The sequence below is a fragment of the Pithys albifrons genome, chromosome 8 (genome assembly GCF_047495875.1).
Source record: "Pithys albifrons albifrons isolate INPA30051 chromosome 8, PitAlb_v1, whole genome shotgun sequence".
Lineage (NCBI taxonomy): Eukaryota > Metazoa > Chordata > Aves > Passeriformes > Thamnophilidae > Pithys > Pithys albifrons.
The window spans coordinates 26,405,200-26,428,787 of NC_092465.1; the positions used below are offsets into that span (position 1 = coordinate 26,405,200).

General features: G+C 41.7%; 1 protein-coding gene across 4 annotated transcripts in view; it reads left to right on the top strand.

Moving 5' to 3' along the window:
- Window positions 1-2,539: 2,539 nt before the first annotated feature.
- Window positions 2,540-23,588, top strand: part of PARD3B (par-3 family cell polarity regulator beta) — a 394,364-nt gene continuing 373,315 nt past the window's right edge. For 3 of the 4 annotated variants that reach the window (XM_071561897.1, XM_071561898.1, XM_071561899.1), the window contains exon 1: window positions 2,540-2,825. In XM_071561897.1, the coding sequence (XP_071417998.1) occupies window positions 2,706-2,825 (120 nt within the window). In that variant the 5' untranslated portion in view covers window positions 2,540-2,705. Of the gene's footprint in view, window positions 2,826-5,710; window positions 5,767-23,588 lie in introns of those variants that run through there. The other variant, XM_071561900.1, reaches the window with a different exon arrangement.

A 23,588-nucleotide genomic window follows, 5' to 3' on the forward strand; every position in this document is an offset into this window, starting at 1 on the left:
CCTTGAAGGCCTCCTGCCTCCTGCTTGCACTGATTCAGCTCTGAGGGTGTTGTGTGGAGTGTTTCTTAAGAGCAGAGAAAGGAGTGGGGAGCTTTTGCTCCCTGTCCCATGTACCCTTGCTACTCCCTCCTTACAAATCCAGCTTACAAAATTGCTAGGAGTTAAACCAAGGCTTTCCTCTTTCTCCTCCTGAATTATTTTAAATGTGAATCATTTTGATAACCTAGCTGACTTGCTGGCAGTGTCTCAAGATTTTTATATATTTGTAGATTTTAATATTCAATATATTTGTAGATTTTAATATAGCTGTATAGTCTCTCACACTTGAGCTAGAAGCTAACAGTTTCTAAACCTCTTTCTCACAGTTTGTGTCACATTCCTGATATTCTGTTTAACTGTCTTTTCAAGGAACAAGATTTCAGCAAGGACATCTTGTTTGGGACACATGCACCTGGAAGATATGATTGTAGTCAAAGCAAAATAGAAAATCCAGTTCCTTCAGAGCGGCTCTAACAGGGCAGTTTGGAGGGTGATACCAAGGGCAAAAGATTTTAAGGTTGGATGTACCCATCAGATACGAGAATTAGGTAGTGTTATATATTTGTAAGAACCCTATACAGGGTGTGCACTTATGTATTGTGGCATCTGAAAGTGCTTTCATTAAAGACCAGCTCTCTACTTTATCTATGCTAATACTTTCTTGAAAGTTCTTTCTCCCATTTTAGGCAACACTGGTTCCTGCAGCTGTTGGGAGAAGAAAGTACTTACCACGATGAATACCTTACCGTGGTGCTGATGCACAAGAAACCATTGGGCCCTGCTCCACTGTTGGGAGCCAGTGGTGGGCTGGCTTGGGGCTGAGCTGGCAGGGACACAGCAGTGGGTCCGAAATGGCCACAGGGGCTCACTCCAGGGAACCTCTCAGTTGTCCCCAGCACTGTCCTACTTGCATTCGAGGTGTTTCTGGCCTGCAAGCTGTGCTACCTTCCCCATAGTGTTTTCTAAAAAACTAGAACATTCCTGTTCCTCTCCATTGCCTCTTTGCTCTGGAGGGAAAAAGAAGGTAATTTTTCTCTGGTTCAAAGCATATGGGATACACATTTTTTCACTTGCACATGCAAACACACGTACATATGCAGGGAAAGCAGTTCTGTGTACGGTTTAATAGATTATTTCCCTGTGATTTGCTCTAAAATGTTGTGGGCTGGTGGCAGACACGTCTGGATTTGAAAAAGCAAGGAGAAATTGCTTACCACTGCAGCGGTCCCATACTCCACTTGTGCCTGTTCCTAAGGAACTAGGATGAACTTTCCACTTGCTGAATTTTATGTGTCTCTGTTCCCATCTCATCCCAAAACTTTACTATTCACTTTAATCTCCAGCTTATGTTATTTTGACCCACATCCACTGCAACGTCTCTGGTACTGTCACGTGGTTACCTCACACAGCACAGGGCATGGACCACCTTTTTGAATGCTAATCTGGGTTGGTGGGGTAGCTCTACCAGAGCAATCATTCCCTTGTGCTCTATGATGCCATGTCGTGTTCTAGAGGTATTTGTATACTGCCTTTTCTTTGCTTTGTAGTGATTTTCAGTTGTACACAGCTCAGTGTAGATCTGTTGCGATTGCAATGCTGTTGGGTTGTCTCATGTATTTGCACTATGTTGGATGTGGTCTGGTGGTAGGCAAGATGCAGGGAGCACTACTTGGATACCCACGTGGTACCGAAAAACGTACTTTGAAAAGTGGTGGGCGTTTTGTGGGTGCTGCAGAGCCTCACATCCCATCGTGCAGGTTGTGTGGTTTCACTGTACCATGTATTGAAGGGCGTGGGCTGTAGCTGTATGGGGCTGATGTGTTTCTGTTGCACGTTGCTGCATCCTGTGGAGTAGCTACAGTATTTAGGAATGCCTGCAGGTCTCTGTGCGGTATGGTCGGGGTGGGCAGCTGTGCACGCGTGTTTCACAGCTGCCCAGGGCAAGGGCTGTGCGGCGGCCCCGCGCATTGCCCCAGGGCACGGGTCGCTGGGCAGTTCTGCTCTCCGGGTGTATTCTGTGTGCCCCCCGCGGTACGAACCAGCGCTGTGCGGGCACACACCTGTTCTTGCCGCGCGTCTCCCGCGGGCCGCCCCGCGCCGGGCTGCGCGCTGGGTGCGCGCTGGGTGCCCGAGGGATGGCCGCTGGGTGCTCCCTGGGTGCGCGCTGGGTGCCCGAGAGCACACTGGGTGCAGGGTGGGTGCCAGCTGGGTGCCCCTGGATGCCCTCTGAGTGCTCGCTGGGTGTGCACTGGGTGCCCGAGGGGTGGCCGCTGGGTGCTCCCTGGGTGCGCGCTTGGTGCCCACGGGATGCCCAGCTGGATGCCCCGCTGAGTGGCCGCCCCGCACCCCCGGCCGTGCACGGCCCCGCTCCCCGGCGCTGCCCCGCGGCCCCTTTAAGCCCAGCCCCGCTGCCTTGCCCCGGGCGAGCGCCACCGCCCGCGGCCGCCCCGCCCGGCCCGGCCCGGCCCGCGCCTCCCGGAGCGTTGCGGGGCGGGGCGGGCACGGCGGAAGGAGAGGCCGCGGCCGGGCCTCGCTGCCGGTGGTGCCCGCGCTCCGGCGCAGCCCCGCGGCAGCACCTGCCGCCCGCCCCCGGGGGCTGCCGAGCGGCACCTGCCGCGCCGGGCGCCGTTCGCGGGCGGGCAGGGCGGGCATGGCGGCGCGCTGAGATGAAAGTGACCGTGTGCTTCGGGCGGACCGGCATCGTGGTGCCCTGCAAGGACGGGCAGCTCCGCGTGCGGGACCTGACCCAGCAGGCGCTGCAGCGCTACCGCAAGGCCCAGGAGAAGGTGGGGGGCGGCCGGGCCCGTGCGCGGGGCCAGGCCGGGGTGCGGGGCGGCGGGGACAGGCCCGGGCAGGGGGCGCGGAGGGGCGGGGGTGCTGCTCCCGGGTGGGGGTGCCCCTGCCAGGCAGGCACTTTGTGCGGGCGGCTGGTTGGTCCCCGCGGGCTGGGAGCGCGTCCCGAGCAGCCACGCAGCCAGCACGGCTGTGACCGCTGTGCGTGTTGACTAACAAACGTGGTACAGGCACAAGCGGAACCTTAAGTTATTCTCATTAAAGCTTGTGTTTTCTGGCAGCAGCTGCTCGGTGAGGGGCTGTCTGCATGGGTTTGTGACTTCCTTTACATGAAAGGGGTTCTGAGTTTTTCTTTGGTTGTACCTAATTGAGCATAAAATACTTGTTTGCTCTTTTCCTCCAAGAGACAGGTGCTGAAGGCTAATGGAGTACTGTTCAATATTGATGAAAGGCCTAGTGTTGCAAATACTGCTTTGTGAAAGAGATTCCAGTTACAAGCACAGAACTGAGGGCCTGCAGGATTGTCCACCCTCCTAAGATGTCTGAGTAAAAAGTACAGTCAGCATCTTATGGGATTTGTTTTGTACCCAGTGCTGGTTTCTTATGGTCCCAGTTAGTTGTTTGATATCCTAAATGCAAAACTGCAAGTAAATTCTTGTTCTTGCAGGTTTATTTTGAGAAAAAACTTGCCACTGGTATGTTAAATGCATCATGAACAGCAGCAAAGACTGCTCTAGTAGAGATGGTTGTGGTCACCATCCTTCTGAGTGTGGGTTTTAACTGGCCTTAAGATACGTGGGGCTTGACAAATAGTTTGTATGAAAAGTCTTCTTTCTAATGATGTTGCCTGTGTGTAATAACTGCATAATATTTATGGAATTCTTGGTGCTGTTATAGCCAACAGTCAGTGAGATCTTTTGCACTGAAGTGTAGTTCAGAGTACTAAAATACCCCTTCAAGAGAGGGGTTTTATCTGAAACAAAATTACCTTCAGCTGAGTTGAATTTAGAAGTTTAAATGCTGTATCAGCTTTGATTTGTGCTTCTGCTGACGTTGCAGTTAGTCTTGTGATGATGGCTTGAAGGTGCCCTACAAAGCTCGTGTATTTAAAATGCCTTTCCTTCTCTCTTTATTTATTTTTTTTTATTCCTTTATAAAAGAGTAGAATGTACCTGCCTTTCTAGGTGAGGCCCTGACTTTTGAGAAGGCTCAATAAGCAATTCTAGGATAGAAATTCCAACAATGTGGGAAAGGTTCAGATGAATGTCGGACACTTAAGATGTACTACAGTTCAATTAGTTTCTCATGATTTTGTGACCAATTTGCTACTTAGGTAAGGATTTTTTTTATATCAAGCAGTCACCTCCTATGTGTAAGGTCAAAATCATCAGCCTTTTTTATAACAGGGCAGCCAGAGGCCAGAGTTCATGTTTTTGACCTTGTTGTATTTCTTCCTTTGCAAATGAAACTTTTTCTTTCCTCTGGCTTATTTCCTTATAGAAGTTTTGCGTTCCCAATGGTGCATTGTAGGTGGAGAAAGTGCTACAGGCCAGTTTGTTCAGAAGCTGCTGATTCCCTGGAGTAATGGTGCTTTGGAGCTAGAGATTCTACAGGGCTGTGTGAAGGGGCAGGGCGGGGGGAGCTGCCCAAGGACCTCAAAAGCAGAATCGGTTTTCATTCAGGTCACTAAAAAAAGGTCTTTGCCTTCTGCACCCTCTCTCCCCCCAGCTCACTGGAAGTGTAAACAGTTCCCTTGCAGTGCTTTGATTTGCTTCCAGTCCACATGATTTGCAGTGGAACTGGCCAAAAAGATAAATATACAAATTTCTTCTTATCTTGACAAGCATCATTCAGTGTTAAATTGCTTTCCTGGGGGCAAATTTGGTGTTGGCAAAATAGATCATACAGACGTCTCAAACAATTAATTTTATTACCTTTTGGAGTATTTTTTGTCTGATGTAACATGACAAAGTGGGTGTTTTGCAATTTCCCTTCTATTGGCTCTTTCTAAAATTACCTTTCTTTAAAAACAGTAAGATCTTACAGAGAACGGCACTATCTCAAGATAATCAGCAGCTAAACTCTGCTCTGAGGTGTGCATGTAAACAGGTGTGTGCTAAAGATAACTGAATATTTCGTCTTCTTTTCAAAATATTTAGAATACTTTCTGTGACAAAATGCTCCTCTTTCTGTGGCATGTTAAGTGTTCTTTTGTAAGTTCTTTTCAACTGTTAAAATCTTTTAAAAGAATGAAGTGGAAAATGGTGTTGTTAAAGTGCCTAAAGTATTTGGAGAGGGGAGGAGAATTGATGCAAGGAATATCATTCATACTTGCAGAATGGAAAATGAAAAAGGAAGCTGGGATACAAGCTTTAGGAACTTTTTATTAGTTATGAGACTGTCAAATACTGCAGAAATGTGTCTGAGAGGCTCTGAATTTTGGGTATTTTGCTATTACACTGCAGTCACTTGTCTGGCAAAGGGGAAGATACAAGATTAGATCATTAATTCATGTATATTGTAAAATATTTGAGTTTATAAATATAAAAATAGGGTTTTTTAAATTGGTTTAAACTACTCTGCACTTCTTTATACTTGTAATGAGAGGAAAGTTGATGCAGTAGGTGATTAAGTCTCTCACTTGTGTCAGACTTTTGGTAGATAGCCAAGAGCTCTGTGGGCAGTTGGTTATTGTAGCCTGCTGTGTTTCCTTAGCAGGTTTGATTTGGCTTCTTGACTGGGCTGTGTTGGCAAGGTTTGGTCATGAAGGCTCAGTTGACAAAGTTGCTTCCTTAATTGAAACAAAACACTGAGACAATTTCAGTGCAAAAATTGGAGAGTGATTATTTCATGATGCTACTGAATTTAGTGGGGTTTAGGGGTATTGTTGCAGTTTGAATGGGTGGATTGTGTCTGATTCACTGGAGGATACCAGTAAGTCTGGAATGATGAACTTTGTATCACCACAACATGAATAGTTTTAGATGTTTAAGAAATGTTTTGTTGCTTAGCTTCTTTGTGATAATTGTGAAGAATGTTTCAGGCAAGTGACTGTCATCTCAGAAAGTAACTTGAGTTTCAGTAAAATGAAGTTTGGAACTTTTTTGTGACTATAGTTCTGCTTTTGTTGCTGTTTCGTAATGTGCATTGAGGCTTCCTGCTGACAGGTAGATACAGTAGGATTAATGATTCCTTATTGGCAGCCCAGTCCCTAACTTGGTGTTGTTGGTGCCCTGGGGAGCAGTTGCACGTCATCTGTCATATTTGGGATTCTTTGCTTGAGTGAGAGCAGATGTACTGCAAAATAGTTGAGCTGCTGTGCCTGACAGTGTGGCTGCTTCTCTGTAGCTGTAAGGCATAGCCTTGGGTGCAGGACAGGGTAACTTGTTGGTTGCTCTGCAGTGAATTGTCAGAGACCTTTTGTTTGTTCGTTTTTCCTGAGTTTGTGAATGAGAGGGAGAAGGAGAGTTTCTGGGTCAACACCTAAGGGTTCCAGTTGATCTTGTGATGTCTGGATTTGCATGGTCCTGTTGAAAGCAATTCTTAAAAGGGGCTAAATGCACTCCAGGTAAGTGCATCGTGGTGCTCACACCTTTGCCCTTGGAAATGCCACTCCCTCCACGGTGGAGGCAATAGTTGAATTCCCAGCGTTGTAGTGCAGCCCGTGGGTCAGCTGGGGATCCTTGCTTGCCAATTCCCAGGCTTTGAATGCTGCTGGAACACAAAGTGGGGTATGCCCAGGGAAGAGTGGCTGTGAGACTGGAAAGTGAAATCCACAATGACTTTGCTTTAAGCTACAGAGAAACTTTTCTGAGGAAAATGTATAAAACATCTTGCTGCTCCAGATGGTTTTTATCTTTCTGGAGCAGCCAGAAATGGGGATGTGGTGTTTGTCACCTGTGTATTAATTTACTCATGTTTGCGTATATGGCACTTACTTAGGTGGCTTGACTGGAGTGACTACTTTGCTGTCTGAAGTCTTGTTCATAGGAGCCCCTTGAATGAGAGGGACGTGGAAGCCACATAGCAAAACTAATAAGCACCGCAGTTTGTTGTTTAAAATTTGTCATTTTAAGCACACTTAAATTCTTGAATGATTTACTCTCAACAGCCTTTGTGGGCCTCCCTTCAGAAATGCCAATGGAGACAATAAAATAATAATTGAACTGTCTCACAGGGACTTGATCTCCAGTTGTTTTGGATGTTACAGTGTGTGCTTTGTTTCCATTCATGAGAATGTACAGAAGCCAGCAGTTAATTCTGGAATGGTAATGGTGACTTTGATTGGCTGTCAGACTGAGTAGGAAGCAATAATATAGTGAGTTAATTCAACAGTGGTGGATTTTGGATTAGAGTGAAAAAAGTGGGTTATTGATGATCTTCCCTAAATTAGACATATTTAAAGAGCTAGTTGCAGGTTGACAGCCTATATAATTTTGAGTCCTAATAAAATACTTTCACAATTTCATTCTGTTCCTGCTTGCCATCCACATGACAATTAGTTTTCTGGAATTAGGTTTATGTTGTAAATCAGCCAGCAAGCAGAAGGAGCACTAAATGTTCTTGTAGTTTCTGTAAATACGTTGGGGATCGGGAGAATGACAATTACTTTGACTCCAAACTCTCTGCTTACAAAGGAAGTTTGCAGAACTAGAAGATTTCTTTAGAAGATACATGTGGAAAGTTTGGAAAGAAATCCTTTTTTATGATCGTTTTTTCTGTTTTGGAGTAATTGTAACTATTTAGTTCTTTATAAAGGGAGAATAATAGTTTTCTTTGTGTGGCACTTTTGCACTTTTGTCTTGGACTTTGGCTCTAGGTTTGTTTTTTTTTCCCCTTATCCCAGTTTGTCTTAGTTTATTTTATTTTTTGCTCTAATAGAGATGGAGTGAGTCCATAATCTTTGTTTTACCAAAACAATTCTAAGGTCAGTCTTCAAGTACTTTTTTTTTTTTGCTAGAAAATACTTTTAACTATTAATTCCCATATTTTTCATAGCATTGCTTAATCAGCTACAGTATGTTAGTGTGTCTTGGGAACTGATGTATGTTAGTGAACATCTTGAGTATCACTTCTGCATTCAGCCTTTGGATTTGCCCACTATGATGTTGTACTAAAAATGAGAATATAACTTGCTGTGCTGCTTTCCCATGACTATCACACGAGTTTGAGTAGCTACATATATGGGAGGACAGGCCATGTAAGCAGGAGGAGTAGAGAAAAGGGAAGGAGACAAATGATTTAAGAAACTGTTCACTGACTTTAAAACAGTGGTGGTGGTATTTCATTGAAATTGGAAATAGCTTTCAAGTGGCAGAACTTTGGGTCTCTGAAAGAATTTCCAGGATCCCTTTTACAGTGATCCAGAAAAGCTGAGGGTTAAAATGTGTCTGCCTTTGAATCGCTTTAGCTGATGTGTCTGCTGCTGTGTTGTGTTGGAGCCACTAGTTTGATGTAATGATGGTTTTGGTAGATTTCCAGTCTCCTTTTTGTTTTCCCCTTCTCACAGGTGTTTATAATCCAAGCAGAAAAACTGCCACTGGACTTAATCAGATTTGCCATAGAAAACATCTTGGAGGACGTTTGGTACTTATGTAACCTGAAGAAAAATGTTTTTGAACCCTTTGTTCCTTGTGAGAAGCTGAGTACTGCCACTAACCTGGGCTTTTGGCTGAATATTGTGATCTCATGCTAATGTGTTTCAGGGGAGCTCAGTTGAAGGGTAGAGATGGATAAAACTGGTGGAGATTCAATAGGCAAAATGAGAATAATTCATCCTGGAAGTACTGCAGGTCAGGCTTCAGTGTATATGATAATACTGAGGTTTCCATTTTTGTCTGCCAGATCATATTTGTCAAGTTCTGTTGTTATTACTTGAGAGACAGCAGAGATTTGTGCAGTAACTGAGGAAAGCAGTCATAGGAGGAAACCATTAAAGAGCAGTACAGAGTTCTCAGCAGTGACTGCTTCCTGTTGCTCTTTGCCCAGTTGAAGGTGAACTTCAAGGAGACTTGCAGGAATTTGTGAAGAAGGAATTTAAACCTCAATTGGTAGTTCTGGCGTAGAATGGAACTGGGAGGTGCTTCTGCTTGCTGCATAAAATGCAGCTTTAATGTTTTGTGGGTTTTTTCCTTCAAATATCTGACATGGAGGGTTGCGTTCTATTGATATTTTCTGAAAAACATAATGTTTTTGGTTTTAATAGGTAAGTTATTTGGGCATGATGTTTCATGTTATACAGCTCTACTTTCCCCCTCACTCACTCAGAGTGATGGGCCAGTTGAAGCCCAACATACTGTGCTGTCTCCCATCCTGCTACCGAGGCAGCAGCTTTCCTCCCCTGTGGAGCAGAACATTCCTTGGGCTTTCCTGATGATTGGAGTGTCATAACTGCAGCCCTCCTAGGCATGAAAACCTATTGCTTCATTATTGTAAACTCCCTCTAGCCCCCTATTAGGATACCTGTGTTTCATCCTTAATGAATATGATAATGCTAAAGGTCTTGAGCAATTAGTATAATTGAAAACAGGTTCTGCTTTGTATTTTTATATTTCACCCTTGAATCTTGCTTCTGCATAAGGATATACCCATTTAGTGTCAGGGAACTGACTAAACAGAAATGACAGGCTCATGTGAGAGACTTATTGATAGAAATGGTCTTGTAAACTCCACTGACCACAGAGTGTCCCAAACACATTGGTAAGCCCAGAATGCTGCTTCATATGAGAAATGTAGAAAGTCCCCATGTTAAAAGAACTTTTGGGAAAAAAAGACTATGCAGTATTTGTTTAATATTGCCAGTAATATAAGCATTTTTTCCCCCCTCAGGTTAGGACTTTTTTGGACGATTATCCTCACTTTAAAAAGAAAATATGTAAGACTTGATTCTGCAAATGTTTGGGTTTGTTTCTTTTTATGCCTAATGGTTGTGCTATAGACACCTCCATTGAAGTGAACTGTTGTAGTGTTTTAATGTAATCAAAATCTCTTCCTTTCCAGTGTAAACCTGTAATTTGTGTGTCACCAGTAAGTACATCCATTCAGAACTGATGACTTCTCTTTGTTGTGGCAGGTGCCACAGCAATACTCCAGGGCTGGATTTGCTCTTGGGAATGCTCCTGAATTGGGAGGTTTAGACAACTTGCTAGTTGGTTTCATGAGAATGCACTGGCAGAATTTGCTGCCACGGAGAGACTTCTGACCTCAGTGTTTTACTTTATTGGTTTGTATATATGAAAAGGAAAACTATGGAATGTTTGAAGGAATGTGCTTCTTATAGCCTGTGATAAGGATCCCATTGGTGTGAAGGGTGTGATGGGGAGGACAATGAATGATTGTACTCTAACCAAGACTGATATTTAGAGTCATAGAATGCAGTCTGGTGGGTAGAGACAAACAGCTGGCACTGGACTCTTGTTGTTGTTTTTTTGTTTTGGTTTTTTGTTGTTGTTGTTTGTTGTTTTTGTTTTGTTTTTTTCCCCTGGGCTAGGGATTAGACTTCAAAGATGATGCTCCATTGAGCCAAATGGCTTTGCAGCACAGTTTATCTCATAGAATGCTTTTCAGATTGCCAGCAGAATGCTATTGGTGAATCATAGCTTGCACCCTCCCTATCATTTTCCTTTACAAAAATGAAGTAATTTCTGAATCAGTAGAAGAAAATGGAATGCTTAGAAGAGAATTAGATACAATCCAAAGAAACTGAGACCTGCATTCCAGGAAAATTGCGTGGCTTTATTTTTTAACTTTGACTAGTCTGTTTTTCTGTTTATCTCTTTCCTAAAACCTTGGAAGACCTTCAGACTGTTGTAGAACATACTGTCCCATTCTCATCAATCCATTAACAGTTGAGTTCATCTTTATTGGCAAATGTGAATATCTAAGTTACAGATTGTCTGAGAGGAGACAAAAATACTTTATATAATCATCTGCTGTTTCTTTTAATTTGGGTGTCAATGTACAGGTCAACTAAGAGTAGTTCTGGCTCAAAAGAAGTTGGAGTCCAGTATGTCTCTGCTTAGACCTTTGAAGGAGAGACAAGTCATAAATCCTGATTGGTTAATCTGATGTATAGGATGGATTTGTTCTGTATCCAAACTCTTGAGCCCATCCTGCAGTTGAGGGTTATTTTTTTAATTTGTCATGGATTTAGGCTTCCCATTGCCTGCTAGAGGTGCTGGTAAGGTAGTTGGTATTTTCACATTTCCCTGAGGGCTGCCCTTGCAAGGTTCTGTCCTCCCAGGAAGTTCAGGGGGATATGCAGCTGCTGCAGAAGGTGCCTGGTTAAAAGGGTGCTTGTCCCTGCCCTGCAGCTCCCTCTTGGCTGGTGTGCCTGTGGGGCAGGGAGGCTCCCACGTGTCATTACCGGCTGTGGTGATGTCCATAATAAGGTAGCTCTCTGTTTATGTTTCTCCTCAAGCTCGAAGTTTTGAGGGCATATAGTCTTTCCTAGCCTTTTTTTTCTTTTTCTTTCTTTTTTTTGTTAATCTTGCGGTACTGGATGTCATCAATGGTGATAAGACTATGATCTTTTCTAGGGGATTTGGGCTATAATTCCTCCATTTTTTCCTGTTTTAAGGAACCTAACCACTGCTGAATGTAGGTACCATTCACTTCACTTCCTCTAGCTCAGGCATTTCTTGTTGAATGCAGTTCTAAGTGACACAGTTTGCTTGCTGTGACCTTTGCCCAAAATGATGATGATTTTTTTTTGTCCTCTGTGATACTCATTTGGTGGATAGTATTTGGAGTGTTAGAAAGCTTTCTACTAAGACTGTCTGCTTGCCATCTCTTTTATTTCTGAGCAAAAGCCAGGAGTGATACAAGACTGCAAATTTCAGGCTCTTAAGACTTTGTTGCTAGTGGAAGTACTGGCTGTTGATTTGGATACAGACCTTTTCTAAGTGATGAGTTCCTTGAATGAAGAAGGTGGTCTGTGACTTGGAACTCTGGTTAACTAAGGTATTCCTCCATAACTTGTCAGAATTGCATGTGCCATCTAACCCTGGTGCTCCAGCCTGGAGTTCAGCTGCGGGTCTTTCCTATGGATCCCTGGTTGGGCAGCTGTTAAAATTCTCTCTCAGCCACTGCAACCTTTTTCTATAAGGCTTTTAAAATTATTTCAGTAAGGATTTTGATGGAGGGGTTTAATCTCAGGGTTTTTTTTGATCAATCCTAGATGCCAAACACCACAAAGGTGGGACAGAAGTGCAGTAGTGCGGAAGCAGGGTAAGGAATAAAAAAGACTACTTCTGACAGTGTGTCTTTAGCTCTTTTAGAAATAGGGGGTCTACAGGTCTGATCAAGGTGGTGTTGCTGTTTTGCAGCAGTTTAAGCCTCGAATGAATCAGTCATGCTTTCTCAGCAGTAGTAAGGCCTTTGCAGTTGTGCAGTGCAGACTGTTCCTCAGTCTGTACAGGACAGAACCAAGTGACCAACATCCTCTGCTCCTCTAGTCTGTTGTACTTCATAATCAGTAAAGTCAGTGATTGTACTGCGTCTCATCTGGACACTTTTTTAAACTGAAACAAGCTTCTGCTTTTAAAATGAATAGTCTTGAAGTCTTCTATTCAATGCTTAAGTTATTTCTTTAAAGAAGTTTTATTTTAATTATATTGTTTTTTAATTGAACTGTGTGTTGGTCTACATGAAAGCCTGTATGGAAACCAGAAGTCATATAGGACTCTCTTTTTTTTATTTTTTTGCCGAGTTAGAACTGCAGAGGGCTTGCTTTTAAGAAAAGAAAACCAAAACAACCAGTATTTGTTGGGCTTACAGAAACAAAAAACTGAGGCAAAGAGTGTTGCATCAATCAAGTATTTGTGTTGTGAACTCTATTAAATTTACCTCCAAACCATATTCCTTCCACATGTACCAAGTTAAAAAGTTGTTGGCTATACCAATATTTTTGTTGAGGTATAATGATTTTTTTTAAATAAATAAAATAATTGCCTGCAGTAAGGGATTGTCAGCAATCTATTAGATTATTTTTACAAGCTGATCTATTTCATACCGAGTATGAGTTAATTTGAGGAAATGCCTGGTCTGTTCTAGTGTGTAAAAATGTAGCACACTTTGCTTTGACTCATTGACTTCACTTGTGTTTTCTTTAGGTTGCTCACTATGCTGAGATTTCTACAGAAATTGTCTTTCTCTAGGTTGGCTCCCCTGCCCCTCCCTATTCTATAAAATAGGTTACAACCATATACTAATATGAAATTTACTTTATTTGTGTATTTTTCAAGAGTCTGTTTCTCGCAGTTGCCTTACTTAACAAATCTGACCTGTGTAATTTTTTTTATTAGGGTGGAAATTGGACTGTCATCTTCTGTTTCCGGCACCTCTCAACCTGTTCTTTATCTGCTCAAAGAACAGAGGATTAGAGGGGAGATCACCCCCTTGACTTGAACCTTCCCATGTCTTGTGTGGGGTGGAAAGGCTTGCTGAAGTTTGTCAAGGACTGAAGGGAGTTAACATGCTCAGCTCCTACAGAATTAGGCTTACTTGAAAACCAAGCTGCTGCCAACTCACAATTAATTTTCCCCTGCTGGCTGCAATGAATGTATCCTGAACAAATGTTTCAGGAATTCCTGGCATTACAAGCTACAAAAGCAAAACTCCCTAAAGAGCTGGAAATCTGAAATAGTTGTGTTGGGTGACAAAAAGGAGAAGGTTCTTTGGCATTTTAACATTGTATGTAGAGAAAGGCCAATGTTTGCATAGTAGTAGTCATGATGGAGGTGTTGTTTAGATTGTAATGAAAAAGGAAGATGAATTTTTTTAGGAAAAAACAGTGGATGTGTATGTGAAAAAAATCCTAAGATTAGGGTTTGTGCTGTCAATAGCAAATGACTTGTCCATGTGAGGGAAGATCAGCAATCAAAAATCCCGAGAAGTTTTCTGTATTAATCTTTCAGGAGCAGTTATTTGGAGAGCTCTGTCAGCTGCTGACTGATGGGAGGTGCTGACTTCACCTGAAAAACCCTCGTAGAGAACACTCCACTGACTGCAAAGAGCAAAATTAAGAATTAATTTTTGCTCTAAATATTCAGTGTAACTCAGAAATGCTTAAAAAGAACACTTGTGGCCTGTGCATTTTAAATATGTTACTTCTGAGGGTGTTTTCCTCCTTATGATTACTGTTGTGTTCAATCCACTTATTTTTAGAAGTATCAACAGAAGAAAATTGCTCTGAACTCTTATCCTTTGCACATACTTTCACTTGAAGCAAGATGGGTCAGAGTATGCCAGTGTTGACTCCTTAATGCTTCAGTCTGGAAGAACGTTGATTTAGGCCATTTTCCATTTAAATTGGATTTTATGTGTTGTGGGGGAGTAATTGCCACAAGTCACAATTTGAAAGGAGTAGATGGTTTTAGTAATTTAGGGTGCTTTTTCTTGTTGGACCTTTCATGTAGTACTGGAAGTTTAGTGTTGAAGGGGGTCTGTGTCTTCCTCTGGTCATCCAGGGTCTCTGGTAGCTGTACTTGAAGTGTGGTGGGGATTTTCTTTTATGGTGGGTCTGTCTGTCTGTCTGTCTATCATCAGCTGCTACAATGTTCATTATCATTTAATTCTGAATAGAGACTGGATACACGCTTTGGTTGTGTATGTTTATGTATCAAGAATTTTGAAGTCATGTATTTATCTTATTATTTCTTGTGTAGAAGAACAAAATATGTATTAATTGCTATAATTTTATTAAATGAGCCATATTCAGAGGCATTAGGACAGCATTAGGTAGATTTTTTTTTTTTTGGTAACTTCAGATGTTCCAAATGTGACATACATCTGGCAATATGCACACATTTTTTGTCTTGGTGTGACACAACTGTCCTTTTTGAATGCAATGGAAGTGGAAGAGTCTGGCTTATTGTTCATAGTGCACTTCATTAATGGCTGCAGATATGAAATGAGCATCTCACTAAATGGAAGTCTTGGTCAACCTCTGACTCTTGCCTTAAGGGTTTGAGAATAGACAATAGGAAAGAAAAAAGCCCAGCTTCTTTCCAGATGGCTGAATGCTTGATGTGTCTGCGTGTTTAGCTGTCATTCAGGCATGAATGCTGTGGTGATTATAAGTGTCTTCCATTTTTCTGGTTTGAAATTATCCCTTTTATGCATTGTGTGTTTAGGGATTAACTGTTTGGTTTATCAATAGAAGGATTTTAGAGGAAAACCAAACCCCCGCTTGCTGGTGTAGCAGAATCCAGGATGTTGGTGCTCATCAGCAGACCTGACAGTGCAGGTTGTAGCTCCACGTGCCGTGGTGCAGACAGTGGTAGTTTTGAAATAGGCTGTAGGAGACTCACAACACTCTGCAAGGTGGTGTTTGAATTGTGAAACGTCTTGTGCATGGTAAGTTTTGTACTACTGGTTTTCTTTAGTGAAAAAATGTTTTTCTGCAATCTGGGGAGAAAGAGGTTGATACAGGAAGCTTTGTGAGATGGAGTTTCTTTTTGGGAGTAAAGTTAGATTTAATTTTTAAACTGTTGAGTTTGGATCCTATATTTTTATGATGGTTTTTTGGTAAATGTGAGTTCCCATTGAATGATAGAAGCTACGGTTCAGTGATCAAACTGTTTAATACTGTTATAATCTTGCTAAAGCTCATTTGATGAACTTTCAGGCTTTTTCTCCATTTGTTTGTTTGTTTTTTGTTTGTTTTTTTTTTTTTTGAGCCTAACTTCATAGCTAGTGTAAGCGATGTGTTTAATAATGCAGCCAAAGCTGTTGCAGGTTTTGCAGGAGGAAGAATCACTTACTTTGTGACCATTAGACCAGCAAATTCTGATGTTATCATTTTTTTCTATTAACTGACAATGGCTGTGTCCTTACTTAGTAGCCATTTAAAGAAGAGAATCAACTGCTTCAGTGCATGTGCTGGTTTCCTTTTTGGGCGCTCTTGTAGTGATAAAATGTAGTGGAAGTAGATCCAATTACTTTGCTTGAAGGCCTTCAGCCTCTTGTGGCTGAACCTGTCAGTGCTGGCTCTCTCCCTGTTGGTGTGTGGGAGCTGAGAAGCAGATGCAATCGGCTCTGTTAATGAGAAGGGAACTGTTGCTCTGGCAGCCCTATTGACGACAGGGCGTTGTGATAGAACGCTCCTGTAACCTGGTTAGCCTTGAGCATTCTTGTGAATAATGACTGTGTTATGTCCCGTTTGCTGTAGGCATTTTCAATAAGCCTTTGTTTAATTTTGCTTCTTGTTTCTGTTGGTGCTCGAGCGTGGCACAGGATGTGGAGCCAATGTGTGTGGGTACAGCTCTGGAGCACAGAGGGGATGAATGAGGGAGCTGACTGAAAAGTAAATTGGGCTCCTCTGTATCGGTGATGGATGACATCAAGCTGCACATGAAAATGAAAGTTGTAGTGGCATCTCAGGACTGATGCAAAATGTATGCAAATACAGCATTTAATCAAGCTTGCTTACCAGCTGCTGTTAGCATGTTGACTTTGTTGTGGGGTTGTACTGACTGGATTAAAAATGCGTAGGGAGTTTCCATGTGGCTTTTGCAGACTCTGGACTGGAGAAAGTTGCTACAAAGCAGTGACTGGAACATGTGCCTCAGGTGTAATTGTTCACATTTGTGCTGGATGTCTTACTTGACTGACTCGGACCTCCCTGTCTGTCAACTGTTTTGCTGTGGCTTTGGTTTTGCTTTGCTGCCTTCTTTTTTCCTTTTAAATCTCTGAGACTCTTCCTTCCCAATTCTTTTGTGACTCTGTTTTCCTGAAGACACTTGGAGTAGCAGGAGAAAGTCCTTTGTGTGCTTTGGGACGGGGGTGGGCAGGGAGAACCCTTCTGCATACTAGTGATATGAAATTTCAGTGAAAAGAGCAAATAATCTCATTGTCTTCTCTGTTTTCCATCTGGCCAAAATCCACTTCATGAGATGTTGCCAGGCATAAGGCATAAAGTTTGGATGATGTGTGAATTCTGGCATGTTTTGTATTTCCATCAGGTGAAGGTGGAGGTGGTTCTCAGGAGTCTTGTTTGGGTTTCATCCAGTTCTGTCACTTGACTCTGCCAATATGATTAGAGGTAGAGGTTGTTTTGGCTGTTCATCAGGTGTATTTGGTGTACCTTGGAAGTCAAATACTAAAATTTATCAACATCGTACTGGGATAATATAAATTTTATTAATATAACTCCCACAGTGTCATATTAACCTACTAAATATTTTTATTACTTTTTAAACTTCCTGCTCCTTTTCTTTCAAAGAATAGCCAGAACCACTGAAGCTGACTAGTCTTTATGGAATTAGACAGAGCTTGACTGTTAGTTGTGCCTTCAGAATATTCTTGACTCACTTGTTTTTGCTCCTGAGAAGTAAAAGGAGGAGGGAAGCTGATTAATTTAGTATTTCATGTGAGAGCAAAGTCACATGTCACAGCATCATCTGGCACAGACTACAGACCTTGTTCCAACACCTGTCTGGTTGAAAAACCTTTATTTTCCTCCCTACACATCTCATTTCAACTCTTGCTTTCTACCACCACCTTTTCCTTTTTTTTTTCTCCTTCCTTTTTCCTTTCTCTTGTAATGAACTTACTTTTACCTCAAAGGGACTCTTCTTACATTTTCAAATCCTTCCAATGCTTTGGGTCTCACAATCTTTGTAGCACTGGGCCTACAGTTGTCCCCAGTGGCTTGATTTTAGAGCACAGTCACTGCATGTACTGTGGAAGGTTGTGTATTTTCTCTGAGAAAGACCACAGATCCACAGTTATCACTTCTCTGAAGAGAGCAGTGAACTGTATCTGCTGGGAGGTTGTCAGAGAGCTGGAGATGAGAGAACTGGGCAGGGCTGATGTGGACAGTGACACTGGTGGGAATCGGTGATATTGCTGAATTGCACCATCCATGGACATGTGAGAAGGGAGTGCTGGCCTGAGTTTTGCAAGTCTGTGAGTCTTCTAGCAAAATTCCCCCCCAGCCTCTGGTTGGTGGTTGATTTGTGCAGGAAATAAGGTAAGTCCTGCTGTTTTCTGTGAAATTCCAAAAAATATCTTACGGTGTTCTGTGGGGAATTAAGGATATACTCCCATAATGTACTACTGTTTTTTTCTCACTAGAGGTTTGTCTGAAGCTCAGTGTATGTTAAAGTTTTACATAATCTCAGCATACCTGATCTGCATTGACTCAAAGACATTTGTATTCTGTTTTGTTTAGAGCCTGGTGTTACTCAATCACATCTTTGAAGCTCCCAGCTGCCTCTGATAAGCAGTCCTGTATCAGCCACAAATGTATTAATCATTTTATCAAAGGAAGGCCCAAACAGTTGTAAATAAAATGAACTTAGATGGTTTCTAGATGCAGGACTGAAGTGCTGGCTGCTCTTGTTGTAAATGCTGAGCCATTTATCATTTTTGGTTCAAGCTCTGGTGTATTTCAGTGCCGAGTTTGTCACAGACTGAGCTGTGTGAATTTACACTCAGCCTTTTTTTTATCTGTGGCTGTATTGAATGGTTTGAATTTAAGGTGTCATCAGTTGTAGTTGGCAAAATAACGTTGTTCACTCAACCTGTACTTTGCTTTTGAAATACAGTGCTCTTATATGTGTGCCTTTCTTAAGCTTTTTTTCACCCCTCATTTCTGTGTGAAAAATGTGTGCCAATTTTGAAGGAGTAACTTTATAGTTCTCTCTGCTCACTTTATGTTGGATTTTAAGAAATGTGCTAATTAATTGTTTGCCAGGTGCCTGGAGCTGTCTAGCAGTTTGTTTTAGCATAACAATACCACTCTGAGTATAGTAGCTAATAATTGATACAGAGAAGTTGGGATATGGAAGTTAAAGCCTAAAATGTTGTAGGTTTACTTGGAGGTGTTTTGTTCTGGAACTGTCACGTTGATTTACATGAGGTGAGTCTTTTGTATTTCTGCACTGCTGAAGCCTAGTGGCCTTGATGAGCTAAAGGATAATCTTAGTTTATAACTACAGATCAGTGTACACTTGCATTCTTACATTTGTGTAATTACCTTGGATTCAGTGCCTGGCACGGAGTGTGCTCCAGTTTCCACTGAGGCTTTAAAGAGGAGATTTTTTGGTAGTTGATACAAGTGCCATGTGTAAATCTCTGTCTAAATGTGTCTAAATTTTCTTTGGAAAACCAAGATAGGCATACTTGTTCTTCACTCAAATGGTCTCCCTGCAGTGTTGGAGCATAGTGTAGGGGGGGGCTATGAGATCCCCTGCTGATGGATTCTCTACATTCTCTTATATTCAGACAATATTCAGACAGTGGGTCATGTTGAGACAGTGGTTTTCATTCACATTTAGATTCAATGTAAAATCGGAATGCTCTTATTTTTGAAGGCTTCCAGTACTACAAATCAAATCAAAGCTAGAGTGCTAGTTAAAATAATCAAGGTAATTTTGGATTGATATCTCTGTGCTCTGACTGTTGAGAATTCCATGCTGGGAGGATATCAGCAGCTTTTTCTGTTTTCCTTCTCAGACCTAATGTTGGGACATGGGTATTTTTTCCCCCTGCATATTCAACTGCCAGGATAAACCAAATCTCCCTTCTTTCTGCTTTCTAATGACAGTGGAGTTCACTGGTGAGATGAATAAGTACCTTCCCTGCCTTGTGAAAAATGAAGACTTTGTATTATTAGGACATAGTCCTATTAATTTCTCAAAATGTAATGGTTTAAAGATGGCTAAAGAACAAGAAATATTCTAGTTCCTCCTTGTGAATATGGTCTCAGGGTCAGAAGAGATTCACTGTCCTTTCTTTCTGCTGTGACCACAGTATTGAAGTGTTGATTGACTCCAGTGGAGGAAACCTACTGTGCTCCCTTTGCTTTATAACCTGTCTGAAGAACTTGCACTGTGCTTAAGCTCTGTGGTTTGTCTTTCAGGATCTCACAGCAGGATCTTTATATTAAAATGTGATCTGGGACATGTTTATTGAACAGATGAAAGTGTGTGTGTGTAAGCTCAGTGCCAGGCTGTTTGTGGCATGCATCTTCACCTTGAGAGCTCCCTGGTGCCTCAGCCTGTCCTGCTGTAAGGAGGTGGCTGCCAGAAACCCGAACATTTACCAGTTACATCTACCCAAGGAAAACTGAATGCGTGAACTGCACGTGAAAATGAATCGGAGAAGGAAAGAGGAGTGTAAGAGTGGGAAAAGGATGAGTTTCATACATCCAAAATGAAGGTTGGTGTGTGGTGGCGTGAAGAGAATAGATGAAGACAGAAAGGAGTGATTATCAGTCCTTGCAGTTGTGTTTTGACTGGTTGTCATAGTAATACGTAGTCCTGGTGATTTCTCAGAGCATAATAGTTTGAAGATGGCTGAAGATCAAGAAACATTCTTGGCCTCTTTGGTGCCTGGGGATTGACTAAGGATTTTTTTGACCGTTTAGGGTGTCACATATAAAAGTGATGGTGAGCTGTACTAGTGCTGTGTTAGTCTCATTCCAAAGACTAAAGCAGGTCTGTGTTTTACTTGTCAGCTCTGCCTGGGAAGGGCAAGGGAAGATTTTCCTGCCCTTTCCTGGATGGGTGTAACAGATTGTTTTGTCACATATCTCTGTTAGTCCACAGGCCTTATGCATGAATTGTTTGGTTGTCTTTGTTGAGCTCTCTGCACTTCCATCCTTAAGAGCCAGCAAGGCAAACAATGTGACCAGACTTCATAAAAACTGCAAGTGTACTGAGATAAAACCAACCTTTGTGACAAAGATGAATTTGTTTCTGTACTGACCCCATCCAATTAGTTCCCCTTTTGACACCAGGTTTTTAGCACCTTCAAAAACAGAAGCTTTTGAAATTGAATATTTAAAGTGACCTTATCTAATTATTTTTCAGAACTCCGTTTATACTTTGTAATTGCACCATTTGGCTATATCACATGTAATCATGATTTAAATAAAAAAAAAAAGCTTGGAGGGCAAGGATAAGTTTTTCATAAGTAGTATTAAAAGATAAGGTGAATGAATCTGAATAGAAATTTAGGGTGTATGAAAATATACAGAATGAGATTTAATTTTTGTTTAAAATAGCTTGTTTACATGGATATCTTCCTCTGCTGTAGTCTAAAAGAAGATTTTCTAAACAGTGGGGAAAATTGTTTTGAAGAAAATAATCTTTGATTCATTTCATATTTGAATGTTTAATTTATTCCTTTTAGGAGGAATAAAGTTTGTTGTGTTCTCTTACTGTGTGAAGAAAACTTCTTAACCTGTCTGAAAATCAAAATGTGCTTTAGCCAGAAGCAAAGCATCATGGATATATTACTTAAACTGACTTTACTTCCTGTGATCATGTTTTGGCATAAGGGTTGAAATCTTATTAGTCAGCCCTGCTAAATTTGCTGTGAAAAGCAAAGAACTTCGTCTTCCGTGTACTCAGGAGTTGGATTGCTTGGAATGAACTTCTTTCTGTTCTCCATCACCCCCAGTTAAGGCAGAATTCCTCTCTTAAGACCCTTTCTTGTGTGGCTTTATTTTTTTAGTACTTTATTTCAACTGAAAGAGGAGGACGTATCTTTTGCAGTCACCTTTCTACTGTGTGGTTTTCTGTAGTTTTATTGCTGGATGCTTAAAAGCAGTTTCTTCCTGAGCAAGCTGCCTCGTCCTTTGCCCTTGCCTCAGCTTTAATATCTGTCTTTGAGCTCACTCAGCATAGATCTTCCTTGAATATTAATAGCTTGAGAGAATGTGTGTCACTCCAGCTGGTAGAAGGATATAAAGAAATTTTTCTTTTCTTTAGCATCTTGAAGTATTTTTACTTATAGTGCAAGTAGATTCAGAGTTTTGGTGAAGGAGAACAATAATACTATGGAATACACAAGGAATTTTTTTTACTCTTACTGTGCTGTGGAGTGTTTCTCTTCCTTGTGTCCTGCTGCTTTTGGATTTCTGACTGGAATTGGTTAAAAATGTGTTGGTTAATGTTATGCAGTTGAACTACAGAGCTATAAAGACAATGTAATTAATTCCAGGTAAGAATTGATTTTCAATAGTGAGACCCAGAAATGTGTGCTTGTAACTTACTGTTGTACTGCAGTGCAAATGAAACTCTGGAAGCCTCCTGAGCAGTGGAGCCTAAATGCTGCTTTTATTCTGCTTCTCAAACCTTATGAAAAGAAGGCCTAATTTGTAGTCAGTTATAAATGTGTATCTATCTATTTGTGTGTGAAATATACTCATAAACTTCAGATAAGGAGGCTTAGTTGGATCAGGTCTGGGCTAGGAACTGCTAAATTCAGTAAATGTCTGGAACAGACCTAACCTCTTGTGCAGGTAGCTGCTCATCTTTGATTTTTACAGCAGCTTCTTGTGGTTGCTTTTATTCTGTAAAACTGTTATCCCCATAACCTACAATACTGCATGAAATGATACGGTTCTACATTCTTACATATGAAGAGAGTTGAAGTAGTTGTTTGGCTGCTGTAAGGACAGATTGTGATGCTTGGGTTTTTTAGGGTTTCTCTTAGGATGTTTTTAGTTCTTCCCAAGACACTGGGGAGTTCTCTGCAACACTATGTTAAGTTTTCCAGTGCCTGCCATCTGATGCTTAAATCCTGCAACCATCATTTTGTCCATAGTAGTGTTTGTCCCAATAATGTATTTCTCAGGATTTGCTGCTGCATGTTTGGCTTCTCTTAGGGCATTCTTAGGATGTTATCTGGTTACTGAGGTCTAACTGTTCAGCTCCAGATCATTCTGGAGAAATCCCTGTGTGACCAGGGAGTGTTTAACAACTAGCAGTGATAGCATGTGGTGTGCAGACATTTGATTCCTGAGCAGCTCTTCAACTTGGAAACTCAGTATTCATATTGCTGTAAAAGCAGAGTCCCACCTCTACCAAAACTGGTGATTGCTGGTGGTAGCAACGGAAGGGCAGTTTGAATAGAAGTACCACTCCAGGCTTGTTTGGAGGGGGTTTTAGTACACATCGCAGAAGCACTTGAGGCTGTTCTAATTCAGTGATGGGTTCTGAGGAGGATTTAGAGATGAGTTCTGAGGCTGTGGCCAGTCTCGTCCATCTGTTCCTCTTCAACTTGCTTCTTGTGCTCTGCTCCACAAGTTGTGGTTTGAGAGTAACCAACACTGACAGCTGTTGGGCTGTGGATAGGGACACCTTGTGTAGCCCCAGAACGCTTAGAGAAATCATTAAGTACTTGTTAATAAATTGAGTTAGTAGATCACATTGCAATGTGTAATCTAAAAATGATTAAGTGGTAGAATACCCCTCTCTTACTGACTTTAACCTAAAATATCCCCTTTGTAGAAAAATAACTTCTGATTGTGGGAGTTTTAATCTTATTTTTACACTGTCTAAATGACAGAAAACAATGTGGCAGAGGCCAGTCCTTCTCCCGAACTTTGACCCAGCATTTACCCTGTTGTTGTGCATGTGGAGCAGGCATATGTGATTTCCATGTTTGATACATCCTTTTTCATGCTGTATTTCATTGAAGTCTATATGCTCTAGTGAAGCTTTAATGTGGAGGTGCTTCTAAAATATCAGCCTGAGAAGTAACTGTGGGGGGAGTCCAAGTCCTTCCTACTGCTGAACTTGTTAGTGCATCCTATTATTACTATATTTAAATTAAAAATTCCAGTATAAACTATGCAATTAATTTTATGCATTCTGCACAGCAGAAGAAATAACAGTATCAAACAATAATTAATTGTGAAATCATTAAGTGGTGGTTTATTTGATTGATGGTCCGGCTGAAATCTATTTAAACTTGTTCGGATTCTCGTGCTCATTAACAGTGTGAAATAGGCGATAGGG